This window comes from Vipera ursinii (assembly GCF_947247035.1).
Source record: "Vipera ursinii genome assembly, chromosome: 3".
In the NCBI taxonomy this organism is placed as follows: Eukaryota; Metazoa; Chordata; class Lepidosauria; order Squamata; family Viperidae; genus Vipera; species Vipera ursinii.
Window position 1 is genome coordinate 804,062 of NC_139516.1, and position 13,219 is coordinate 817,280.

At 47.8% G+C, this 13,219-nt stretch overlaps 1 protein-coding gene across 1 annotated transcript; it reads left to right on the forward strand.

Annotated features, from left to right (window-relative positions):
• The first annotated feature begins 533 nt into the window (after positions 1-533).
• LOC310637353 (eppin-like) lies at positions 534-11,975 on the forward strand. Its single transcript, XM_083357716.1, has 4 exons — positions 534-764; positions 3,034-3,210; positions 8,134-8,304; positions 11,008-11,975. Exons 1-4 carry the CDS (start codon positions 680-682, stop codon positions 11,016-11,018), a joined length of 444 nt encoding a protein of 147 aa, XP_083213842.1. The 5' UTR covers positions 534-679; the 3' UTR covers positions 11,019-11,975.
• Positions 11,976-13,219: the final 1,244 nt, after the last annotated feature.

Genomic DNA, 13,219 nt, shown 5'->3' on the forward strand with positions numbered 1-13,219 from the left:
CTATCTACCTACCTACCTACCTACCTACCTACCTACCTACCTACCTACCTATCTATCTATCTATCTATCTATCTATCTATCTATCTATCTATCTATCTATCATCTATCTATCTATCATCTATCTGTCTGTCTGTCTGTCTGTCTGTCTGTCTGTCTACCTATCTCTTTTCCAAGGACTGCATCCTTGAGTAGGTAAGTCTATCCATTTCTGCACAGTCCAATATTTTCTTATTTTCCCTCCTTCAGATGGCATTTTCTTATTTTTCCAATACTGAGCAAATGCAATTCTTGCTGCTGTTAACATGTGTAACATTAAATATACACTTTCTTTATAAAGGGATGCCTTTCTGAGCGCCCCACCTCCCAGCCAGTTCCACACATGGTGCAGTGGCAGGATCGAAGTAGAGCCCCACTTGGCATAGGCCGGCACCCGCGGCCTCACCTCCAGCCCAGGTGGCTGCCCACGTGTGGGAGCCTCCCAGAGACACCTCCTCCTGCTCCTCCACCTTCGGGAAACCTGTCTGGGCAGGGCCGGCCTTGGGCTGGCTTAGTGGGGAATCCACGCAGCTGCTGGGAGAGGCTCCTGTCAGAGTGGCATCCAGGCAGCCCCACCTGTTGGGCTCTTTAAATCCCGCCTGGCTGGGCTCCGGGGCTCAGACGCAGCAGCTCCACTAGCACTATGAAGGCTCGGGGGCTCCTCCTAGCCCTGGCACTGCTTGCCCTGGGCACCCAGGGGGCTTCCTTGGCTGGCAAAGGGGACACAGGTGAGTGCTGAGGAGTGTCACGTCTCTGAACAGGTGTAGCCTCTTCTGGGATGGAAAAGGAAAAGTTGCTCTGGGGCTGCACACCCCTACACCCCTGTGTTAATGTGCACAGGTATGCCCCCCCAGTGCACTGCTTCCTAGCTGCATTTCTTTCAGCAGCCCGAAGTGTCTTGCTCTGTGGCTGGGCTTGTGGCGCTGGAAGTGATCTGAGGCCTGCAGTCTCAGATCCTGCCCTGGATCTTAGCTGCTGTGCCCAGAACTAGCTATGTGGTGAGCCCTTGTGGGTGTCCCCAGGCCCCCAAACTCCCTAGAGCTGGAGGGTCTCTGCTTTCCTTGCACAGATCCTGGAAGTCTTCTGGGATGGAAGAATCTGTCTTTTTCCGGAGACGGTCCTCAGGGTGGCACCAACGCATTAGGATGGCATTGAAAGCTTAGCCTGTGTCTGTGTAATTTTTTTGACTAAACCACAGTTCTTTCTCTTCACCCTGGACTGGAGTTGATTGTGGTGGGCACATATATATTTGTCTATGTTTGTGAACATTATTCATTCCAGCAATGCCAGAGGCTACTCAAGGATGCAGACCTTGGAAAAGATACAGACAGACATAGAAGATAGATGATAGATAGACAGATGAATAAATAGATATAGATAGACAGATGAATAGATAGATATAGCTATATAGATAGATGATAGATAGATGAAGATAGATAGATAGATAGATAGATAGATAGATGGATAGATAGATAGATGGATAGATAGATAATAGATGATAGATGATAAATGATGGATTTTATTTATTTATTTATTTATTTTATTAGACTTATATACCGCCCTTCTCCCACAGGCCTCAGGGCGGTTCACAAGGTTTTTTTAAAAACAATACAAGAAGTTACAAAAATTAAAAACAATTAAAATGATTACACTAACCTTGAACTAAAAACCCCAATTACAACTAAAATACAATTAAAACCCCAGTTAATACTCTCAGTCCAGGCCAGAGAGCTCGAAGAGCCAGGTCTTCAGGTCCTGGCGGAATGAACGGAGGTCGGGGGCAGTCCTAAGCTCCACGGGCAGCTGGTTCCAAAGGGCAGGCGCCCCCACTGAGAAGGCCCTCCCCCTGGGTGTTACCCGCCAGCAATCTTTTACCGGCGGCACCCTGAGAAGACCCTCCCTGTGGGAGCGCACGGGACGAAGGGAACTTGATGCCGGCAGCAGGTGTTCCCTCAGATATCCCGGACCCAAGCCATTAAGGGCTTTATAGGTCATCACCAGCACCTTGAATCTTGGATGATAAACAGATGATAGATAGAATAGATAGAGATAGATAAATAGATAGATGAATAGATGAGTAGACAGATAGATGAATAGATAGATGAATCCATCAATATCTATCTATCTATCTATCTATCTATCTATCTATCTATCTATCTATCTATCTATCTATCTATCTATCTATCTACCTATCTTTATACAATATATTTAGAAACTGCCCATCTTCTCAGTGGTGGGATTCAGCCGGTTTGCACCAGTTCAGCAGAATCGGTAGCTAATTTTTTGTTGCCCAGGCCCAGAGTGGACTTCCAGAAGTGGCATCCACACAGAGAACCGGTTCTTCACCTATTTGAATCCCAACACTGCACCTTCTTCGTAGATGGATGGTGTGGAATTCTGACCTTCTTCTGGGGTTCAAGAGTGGGAGGTTCCCCTTGCTTCCCTTTCCTTCTTTATTCTTTCCTAACAGCCCTATGAATTAGCTTAAAATCCCCAAGACCCTCTCTAGAGATCCCAGGAGCTTTCACCCAAATATTCAACTGCCCATATCAAAAATTAGGGCAGGGTCCCTATTCAGTCATCGGTGTAGGTGGTAGCAATTGCTAAAACCTTGGTGAGACATCATCCATTTATCCATCCATCCATCCATCCATCCATCCATCCATCCATCCATCCACCAATTGATCAATCAATCCATAAATCTACCAGTCCATCAATTCATCAGTCCATCAATTCATCAACCCATCGGTCCATGAGACCACCAATCCATCCATCAGTCAATCAATTCCTGCTCAGCTGACTGCTGGATGGGCTGGATCTGTCCTCTCATTGTCTAGAGGAGTTGGAAAAAGCTACGTAGATGAACGGGGAGGATTCTTGGACAAAACAGTTTCAAAGTAGAATTAACCCCCCAGAGTCTCTTCTCCAAAAATGGAGCCCCCCCCAACCTCCTCCTTGTTCTCTCCCTGGGCTTCACTTCTCCTCCGTGCTTTGCAGCCAAGGACGGCTACTGCTACAACCTGCCTCCCTTGGGAGACGTCTTTGACACCCAGGATTGCACCGCCTGCCAGAAGAACGCGTCCTGCTCCACCTGTGCCAAGGATGACCATTGCCCAGGCACCCAGAAGTGCTGCCCAGGAGACTGTGGCTACGTCTGCGAGGAAGCCATTATGGGTGAGATGCCCTCTCAACCTGCTGTTCGCCTGTCTTTTTCCTGTCCAGAAAAAGGAGTGGGAGGGTGGTCTCAGAAGCCCCCTCCCAAGCCTCTGTTGCTTTTAAGACCTCCCAGTCAGGTCATGGTTTGAGAACTCTTCCTTGGTTCACATTCAGTTTGGGTAGAATAAATCGAGGGGTCCTGGGTGCTCTCTGGGCTGGGTGGCTTTCTGGCAGATGTTTCACGACCCAACTAGGAAACATCATCAGGGTGAGAAGTGGGGAGGAGGAGGAGGAGGACGGTGGGTTCCTTGGTGTTCTCTGAGCTGGGTGGTTTTCTGTCAGACGTTTCATGACCCAACTAGATAACATCATCAGTGCTAGAAGGGAGGGGGCTTTGCAGAGAGGAGGAGGAGGAGGAGGAAGAGGATAACGACTATGGTGCTCTCTGGGCTGGGTGGTTTCTGGCAGATGTTTCATGACCCAATTAGGAAACATCATCAGTGTTAGAAGGGAGTGGGGTTTGTGGAGGGCAGGAGGAGGAGGAGGAGGAGGAGGAGAAGGAGGACAACGACTGTGGAGTCCTTGTTGCTTTCTGAGCTTGGTGGTTTTGTGGCAGACGTTTCATGACCCAACTAGGGAACGTCATCAGTGCTGGTAAAGAGTGGGCTTTGCTTTCAGTTTATATTCCAGCCTCTTGCCCTGGGGTGGTCTTAGAGGTTCTTCAGTCGAGCTGTTTACTATTTCTTGATTGAGGTATACCTTACTTGATTGTTGGTCTGATGTTCACTTTGGAGTTAATCTCTGCTCATCTGGGTGCTGATGGCTGGTGGGGAAGAAACAGGCTTTCCTTGGTTCAGGAAGTGTCCTCAGTCCCTCCTGTTTGGAAGAGGCCTCAGAGGCCCCACGGTCTGGCTGTCCTCAGCAGAGCCAAACCGGGCCAGATGTCTTGGTCGAGCAGGGTGGGGTGGGCTGCAGCTCCCAAGATGGACTTCCTGCTTCCAGCAAGTTGCAGGTATGAAACTGGGTGGCCCCAGGGGGACAAAAAAACCAGTCTCCAGCTCCAATCCTGTCGGCCTCCAGGGATCAGCAAGAAGCGAGGGACCACAGCTCAGCAGAGACGGCACCAGGGGGGCAGGAGGGATTCCTGGCTGGGTGCCAGATCTCCTTTGTGGAGCATCACGATGGCTGCATTTTGCCCACGGGGGGCAGTTCTTGTGGGCTGAGCCTGGCCCAACCGAAGCCGAAGCAGAAATGAACGGGGCAGAGTGGGGGGGCCTATGGGTGGTCCTTGCGAGCTTACGGAGTTCGTTTCGGGATGGTTCAAAGTTATAAAGCACCACTGAAAAACTGACTTATGACCAGTTGCACACTTACAGCTGTTGCAGCATCCCCACAGGGAAACCTCTGATTACTCTACTCTGGGTTGAGGGGGGGGCTTGTGGGGGGGGGCTGTCCCAGAGGTGCTTTTGCAAAAGGCAACTAGACTTTTTCCTTGGAAGCATTTCGCTTCTCATCCAAGCAGCTTCTCCTGTGAATTCAGAAGTTAGAACGGCAGAAGCCTCTTAACAGAACAAGAGAATAGGAAGGTCTCCTCCTCGGGGGTCCTCTAATCCAATCCCCCCTTGCCCCCCCCCAAGCAGGAGACCCGATACCATTCCCATCAAGTGGCGGTCCAGTCTCTTTTTAAAAGCCTCCAGATTCTTGGATGAGAAGCAAAAGCTTTTCAAGGGGGGGGGAACTCAAGAAAGTCCAGGTGACTTTTGAAAAAGCCCCTCTGGGACCCCCCCCCACCAGCTGCAGGGGCAGCTATGCCCAGTGCCTGCTCCCCTGCAGAAACCCAGCTCCTTTACAAGGCTTGCATGGCAACTTCCTTGCCTGCCTCAGGCTGAAGGGGGAGTGTGGAGGGAGGGGGGAGGATTTGGCTCTGGGAGGGGGGTTAAGAGTGCTGATACCTGCCCTCCCCCCCATACTTCTGTATTGCACACCTGGCATTTCCTCCAGTTTCTGGGATTAGTGCTGCAAGGGAAGCTCCCTGATGCGTCATCGTGGCCAAGGCGGGGCCGGGTGGCTGTTGACCAAGCTGGGGCAGGCGGCCAGGGCGGCATTCCTGGAGGTTGCATTCGTTCCAGCCTCCCCGCTTCGCCTCATGGAGCTGCCCAGCCTGCTTGGCTCCTTGACTTTGCTTGGACGGCTGTGGAGATTTCTTTATCCCTCACTTGCTCCTTCCTCCGCTCCTTCCTCTTTCCCTCTCAGCTTTCTGAGAGTCTAGAGAAAAAAAGGACTAGGGGCGACCTGAGAGCAGTATTTCATTATTTGAGGGGGCTGCCACAAAGAGGACGGAGTCCACCTCTTCTCCAAAGCTCCTGAAGGCAGGACAAGAAACAATGGCTGGAAACTGACCAAAGAGAGAAGCAACCTGGAACTAAGGAGAAACTTCCTGACAGTGAGGACAATTAACCAGTGGAACGGCTTGCCTCTGGAAATTGTGGGTGCTCCATCACTGGAGGTTTTTAAGAAGAGGTTGGACAGCCATTTGTCTGGAATGGTATGGGGTCTCCACCATTGGAGGTGGGACTAGAAGACCTCCAGGTCCCTTCCAGTTCTATTCGGATAGATAGATAGATAGATAGATAGATAGATAGATAGATAGATAGATAGATAGATAGATAGATAGATAGATAGACAGACAGACAGACAGACAGACAGACAGACAGACAGATAGATGAATAATGATAGATACATGAATAGAAGATAGATAGATGATAGATAGATAGATGAATAGAAGATAGGCAGATGAATAGTCAATAGATAGATAGATAGATAGATAGATAGATAGATAGATAGATAGATAGATAGATAGATGAGTAGATGATAGATAGATAGATAGATTAGATAGATAGATAGGTAGGTAGGTAGGTAGGTAGGTAGATAGATAGATAGATTAATAGATAGATAGATAGATAGACAGACAGACAGACAGACAGACAGACAGACAGACAGACAGACAGACAGACAGACAGATAGATAGATAGATAGATAGATAGATAGATAGATAGATAGATAGGATGAACGGTTGCAGGGATTAAGTATGGCCAGTCTAGAGAAAAGAAAGACAGATGTGTAGTGGAATGTAGTCTGGATTCCCAGGCAGGAGAGGCTGCATTCCAGAAAGCAAAGAGACAGCAGATAGTTTGGTTGGGAGGAAGAGAGTTAAGACAGCTCTTCCCTAGAGATGCTCAGAGTATTATCTATAATATGCATATAGTTCCTTTAGTATGGCAAGAGTCTGTCTACAAGTGGGGAACCATAAAGGAAATTACTTGGAAGTAACTAGATGTATATTTATGGAGATTCTCAGTCATCCAGGTCACAGTTGTCCCAAAGGTGCTTTTTCAAGAGGCCACTGGACTTTCTTGTTTTTCTTTGAAGATGTTTCTATGAAGCTTCTTCACTCTGACTGGATGGTGGGAAATGGAAGTATTTATACTCCTTGCAGACAGCTGGTCATTTGCATTCTTTTAGAGGGTCATTGAGGCCACTTGGAGGTTTACCTGTGTCCTCAGGGTCACCTGAGTACTGCAGATGTGTGTGCAGCCTTCTTGGCTGCAGGATTTTTTCGGTCCCGCATCCATTCATTGTTGCCCACCATCCAGTCAGAACCTGAGGAAGCTTCTTGGATGAGAAGCGAAACGCCTTCAAAGAAAAACAAGAAAGTCCAGTTGCCTCGTTGAAAAGCATATTTGAGATAACTCACCAAACCTTCTCCTGCAAAAGATCTTCCCCCTCCTTTCTGAGAAGGTGGATGTCATGCATTTTTCCTCCTTCCTTTGGTTGTATTATTATTATTATTATTATTATTATTATTATTATTATTATTATTATTATTATTATTATTATTATTATTATTATTGTTGTTGTTGTTGTTGTTGTTGTTATTTGTTATTATTATTATTATTATTATTATTATTATTATTATTATTATTATTATTATTATTATTAAACTTTTATTCATAAAACATGAAACCCAGTCAACTGAACACTCAAATTGACTGGCGCTGATGGTTGACACGGGTTGCTGCCAGCATCCTAGGGATCAACCAGGTATCTCCTTAAAATGTAAGATGTTTCAAGTAGCGCAGTTTTTTGTAGCTTTGCTGGAGTTATTGCAGGAAGCTGCATCATCATCATCATCATCATCATCATCATCATCATATTATTATTATTATTATTACTATTATTATTATTATTATTATTATTATTATTATTATTATTATTATTATTATTATTATTTGCACAATCAGCCAGATGTTCAGACTGGATTTGGCATTTTTGTCTGCCTATCGAGTCCTTACCAAGGACCTGGGATAGGCAGATGTGGATGTTTGATGGCATTATAGATATCGTTGCAGGATGGAAGCAGTTCCTAGTAAGGCCACCTTTTACAATTGACTAATGGGGCATTGACAAATTCGCCATTAGTCAATTGCAAAAGGCGGCCTTATTAGGAACTGCTTCCATCCTGCAATGATATGTATAATACTATCAAACATCCACATCTGCCTATCCTAGGTTGTTGTTGTTGTTATTATTTTGTTCCTTTGCACGTACACTGAGAGCTTCTGCGCTGGAGACATATTCCTTGTGTGTCTAATCATACTTGGCCAAATAAAGTATTCAATTCAATTCAATTCGATGACCACAGGTAGAGGCTTTGGCCCCAAGATGGCGCCACCTACAGCAACCTCAGTGAAATGCTCTCGAGTCTTCCGGTATTTGATGTTCTTTTGTGTTTTTTGTAACTCACTGCAGAATATACATACATAAAAAAACGAGCTTCTAAATATCAGGGGACTTTCCAGGAATATTTCTCCTCCTAGAGGGCTTCTAGAGATGATTTTCCTTTGTCTCCTGTCTCACCTTGTGTCTCTCTGGCTGTTGCAGATGTTTGCCAGCTGCCCTCCGTCTGTGGCATCTGTAAGGCGATGTTCCCACGCTTCTTCTTCAATGTTACCACTCAAAAATGTGAGCAATTCGTCTATGGTGGCTGCGGTGGCAACAAGAACAATTTTGAATCTGAAAATCAGTGCCTCAAAACGTGTCGGTCGACCAAGGGTGAGTACTAACCTCTCGCCAGCTGAAAGCAAATATTAGGAGGCTCCCAAAGGTAGACAGTTGAAGGCCCTTCTCTTGGGCCTAGCAGGACACCACTGATGGTCCTCCAGATCTTCTTTGGAGCTACACGGCTCTTCCTTTTGAGGCCACCTCCCAGTTGGTGATGATATGGATGATTTGAAATACTTTCAACTTCTGGAAGATGGCCATCAATCAAGTCCTGCTCATCATGGCACCAAATTGGTCTGCTAACCATTTTGACTCGTTCCTAGCCCACGGCTCAAAACAGAATGACAGAGTCGGAAGGGACCGTCAAGGTCTTCTAGTCCCACCCACTGCTCAAACGGGAGACCCTAACCCATTTCAGCCGTCTCTTCTTGAAAATCTAGCATGGTGAAGCACTCACCACTTCTAAAGGCAACCCATTCCATTGATTAACTGTTCTCTCTCTAGAAATTTCTTAGTTCTAAGGTTGAATCTCTCCTTGATTAGTTTCCATCCATGGCTTCTTGTCCTGCCCTCAGGTGGACCTCCCTCTTCTCTGTGACAGCCCCTCAAATATTGAAAATACTGTACCCCTGGTTCTTTGCTTCTTTCCACATTCAAAGTAGTGTTGTCCATCGCTGAACTCAATTTTTTGCTGTAGATCAGGGCTCTTCAAACTTGGCCCTTTTATGACTTGTGGACTTCAACTCCCAGAATTCTCCAGCCACAAGTCATAAAAGGGCCAGGTATGAAGACCCCTGCTGTAGATGCTGCTTAGTCATTCATTGATCTTGCTAGGATCTGCTCTCCTGGGTCATTCTAGTTTGGGGAGACTGGACACTGTTTCCAAGAAACCTCTGCCTGCATAATGTCTGACCGGTGCTTTCTGAAGGGTTGGTCAGGTTTTACACGAGGTCCTTATAAACGGGTCTTTAGAGCTTTGTGGAAGATCACCAGGCTTATTTTTGAAAACAGGACCAGCAATCTTTCTCTCTGTTTGCCTGAGAAGGTTGCTGCTCTTCTGCCTCCAAGGACTTCCATGCACTTGTGGGTTTTGACCCACACAACCTTTACCACCCCCAAGGCCTGCAACTCATTGGTCAGAGTGGGTATACATGCTGGGCATAAGATCTCAAGGCAACCTGGGTCCGGGATATCTGAGGGAACACCTGCTGCCGGCATCAAACGCCCTTCGCCCAGTGCGCTCCCACATGGAGGGTCTGCTCAGGGTTCCGCCGGTGAGAGATTGCCGGCGGGTGACACCCAGGGATAGGGCCTTCTCGGTGGGAGCGCCTGCCCTCTGGAACCAGCTGCCGGTGGAGCTGAGAACTGCCCCCGACCTCTGATCATTCCGCTGGGGCCTGAAGACCTGGCTCTTCGAGCTCTCGGGCCCAGACTGAGGAGAAATTTTTAATTTGGGGTTCTTTTTAATTGAGTACAGGGTCAATTTAATATTTTTTAATTTGGTTCTTAATTTTTGTATTTTGTATTTTTAATTCCCTGTAAACCGCCCTGAGTCCTCAGGGAATAGGGCGGTATATAAATATAACCTAATAATAATAATAATAATAACCTTTTCAAAGTCTGCATCCTCTTAGTTGAGCAAGTTGGTTCTGAGTAATGATTTGCACCTGCTCAGTCCACATGAAAATGGACTGGGGTGACATGACAGCGGTCTTTCAATATTTGAGGGGCTTCCTCAAAGAAGAGGAGGGCCAAGCTCTTCTCCAAAGCCCCTGAAGTCTGGACAAGAAGCAACAGATGGAAACTAATCAAGGAGAGAAGCAACTTGGAACTAAGGAGTGAGAACAATTAACCAGTGGAATGAGTGGCCTCCAGAAGTTGTAGGTGCTCCAACACTGGAGGTTTTCAAGAAGAGATTGGATAACCATCTGTCTGAAGTGATGTAGAGTCGCCTGCTTGGACTGGGGGGGTTGGACTATAAGCCCTCCAAGATCTCTTCCAGCTCTGTTATTCTGTTACTCTGCGTACCACAAGCAATGCCTGGTGGGAAAGTTAACAGAACCGGGCCCCTTCCTTGACCCACCCTCCATTGAAAGAGGAAGGTGACCATCAGTGGGCAGCAGATAAGGCCTTCATCCAAGGCTTAGCGCAGTTTGTGCCAGTCTCTTCTCTTGTGGCTTGACTGGTGGGAGATCACGAAGACAGCTGTGGCCAAGGTGGTCAACACTTGTCTGGTTGAGTGAGTTACATCACGCCAGGCAGGGCTTCCTGGTTGGGTGGCTTGTCCTGGGACAGACTATCCGGTAGCCCTTTCATGCTGAGGGGCCGTGGGGCAGCTGGGGAGGCCTGCCCCCCCTTGCAATTTGCCCCTGGATTGTCCATCCAAGGACACTCTGTTGACACAGATCTTGTTTTATTTTCACCAGGGGTGTTCAACCTGGACAACTTTAAGACCTTTGCTGGCTGGGGAATTCTGGGAATTGAAGTCCACAGGTCTTAAAGTTGCCTAGGTTAGAGACCCCCTGATTTAGGGCCAATATTCCTTTTGGAGATTGGACACAAGACTGAAGTCCACAAGTTTTAAAGTTGTCAGGATTGGACACCTCTGTTTCACAGTTTTCGCCCAGTGGGCATCTCCCCTGCTATTTTAAACCTAGGATGCAACGTTCCTGTGTTTCTTGATGACTTTGTTGCCAATATCCAGGATAGTCGCTGTTGCCTCCATACTCTGACCCGCCCTCTTTCCATTTCCAGGGACCGTCTAACCGTCGGCCGGAACAGAGATGGCAAAAATCACCACAGTGGACTCCCGGCTCATCTGCTTTCCTGGACCCCTGACTCTGCCGCCGAGATAGGACAAGGACGACGCCTCTGAGTGACTGAAGACACCTTGCTTGTTTCCCCCTCCCCCCAATGCCCCTCCATACCGTCCGCTTTGTGTGTCTGTGCAGTTGCCGCCAAAGGACACTTTCTCCCACTCCCTGGGCTGGACCCGGTTGGCGTGTCCCTCCCCTTAAAGAGGTTCATGTCCCTTTACATGCGTGTTAAGGAAGGGTGGTCCTCTGTCTCCCCCCCAGATTAGATGGGGGGACTGCCAGTCCTGGGAAGCCTGGCCAGAGGGGGCTCCTTCTCACTGCCTCTCCACTTGACCACAGGAAAGTTCTCGCTTACCGGGCAGTGGGGTCTCAAGAGAAAGGCGGACAGAGGGGGCCCCAAGCACAGGGGGGGCCTTGGCCCTTGGGGACCCAACTTGGCTGCAGCAGGGCCAAAGCTTCCACCTTCAGAGGTGGGGGGGCAGCCTTGAGTCAGCCCAGGCACAAAATGGCCCCATCTTGATTCAGGAAGCCCCAATTCTGGGGAAAGAGGAAGGGGAAGTCAGGCAGGCCATGGCTGAAGGGGGGCTGGAAGCCGGAGACCCTCCTGGACCCTCACTGCTCAATCTTTCCCAACCCAAAGTGCCTTACAGGGTGGTATGTGTGTTTGTGTGTGTGTGTGTGTGTGTGTGTGTTTCTGCATGCGTGCCATCCTGGGGGAGAGTTGGGATAGAAGGCTGATCAATGAATGAATGAATGAATGAATGAATGAATGAATGAATGAATGAATGAATGAATCAATCAATCAATCAATCAATCAATCAATCAATCAATCCAAACCCCAAACTGTTCACTATAGGGCTCTTCTGGTACATAATGAAAGACAACATTAAAGACACTGAAACTCCAACCAACGGTGTTAACCTGGGTGTGTGAGAGTTTGTTTCGTGTTTGGTCAGTTGATGGGCAGCTGGCAAGGAGGAGCCAAAGGGAGCAGCGTCCAGCAGCCCACCAGGAGTGGCACGAGCAGTGGGCAAGGAGGAGGTGGGGGGATAAGGAAGGAGGAGGAGGAGGAAGGGAGGAAGGAGGAAGGAAAAGAAATAATAGCATAACAGAGCTGGAAGGGAACCTGGAGGTCTTCTAGTCCAACCCCAAGCTCAAGCAGGAGACCCTATACCCATGGTGGCAAACCTACTACGATAGAAAAATCTGGGTTAGACAGCATCACCACCAGATGGATTCGTAGCTGGCTGACAGGCCGTACTCAGCGTGGGGTCCTCAGTGGAACCGCATCTACATGGAGGGAAGTGTGTAGTGGGGTGCCCCAGGGCTCAGTTCTGGGCCCAGTGCTCTTCAACATCTTCATTAATGATTTGGATGAGGGGATAGATGGGGAACTCATCAAATTTGCAGACGACACCAAGCTGGCAGGAATAGCCAATACTCCAGAAGACAGGCTTAAAATATAGGAGGATCTGGACAGACTCGAATACTGGGCGCTATCTAACAAAATGAAATTCAGTGGTGAAAAAAGTAAGGTTCTACATTTACGCAGGAAAAATCAAATGCATAGGTATAGTATAGGTGATACCTTGCTCAATAGTAGTAACTGTGAGAGAGATCGCGGAGTCTTAGTAGACAATCACTTCAATATGAGCCAGCAGTGTGCTGCAGCTGCCACAAAAGCCAACACAGTGCTAGGCTGCATTAACAGAGGGATAGAATCAAGATCAAGTGAAGTACTAATACCACTTTACAATGCTTTGGTAAGGCCACACCTGGAATGCTGCATCCAGTTTTGGTCACCACGATGTAAAAAAGATGTCGAGACTCTAGAAAGGGTACAGAGAAGTGCAACAAAGATGATTAGGGGGCTGGAGGCTAAAACATATAGGGAACGGTTGCTGGAATTGGGTATGTGCAGTTTAATGAAGAGAAGGGTGAGGGGTGACATGATAGCAGTGTTCCAATGTCTCAGGGGCTGCCCCAAAGAAGAGGGAGCCAAGTTATTCTCCAAAGCACCCAAAGGCAGGACAAGAAGCAACGGATGGAAACTAATCAAGGAGAGAAGCAACCTGGATCTAAGGAGAAACTTCCTGACAGTGAAAACAACTAACCAGTGGAACTCCTTGCCTCCAGAAACTGTGAATGCT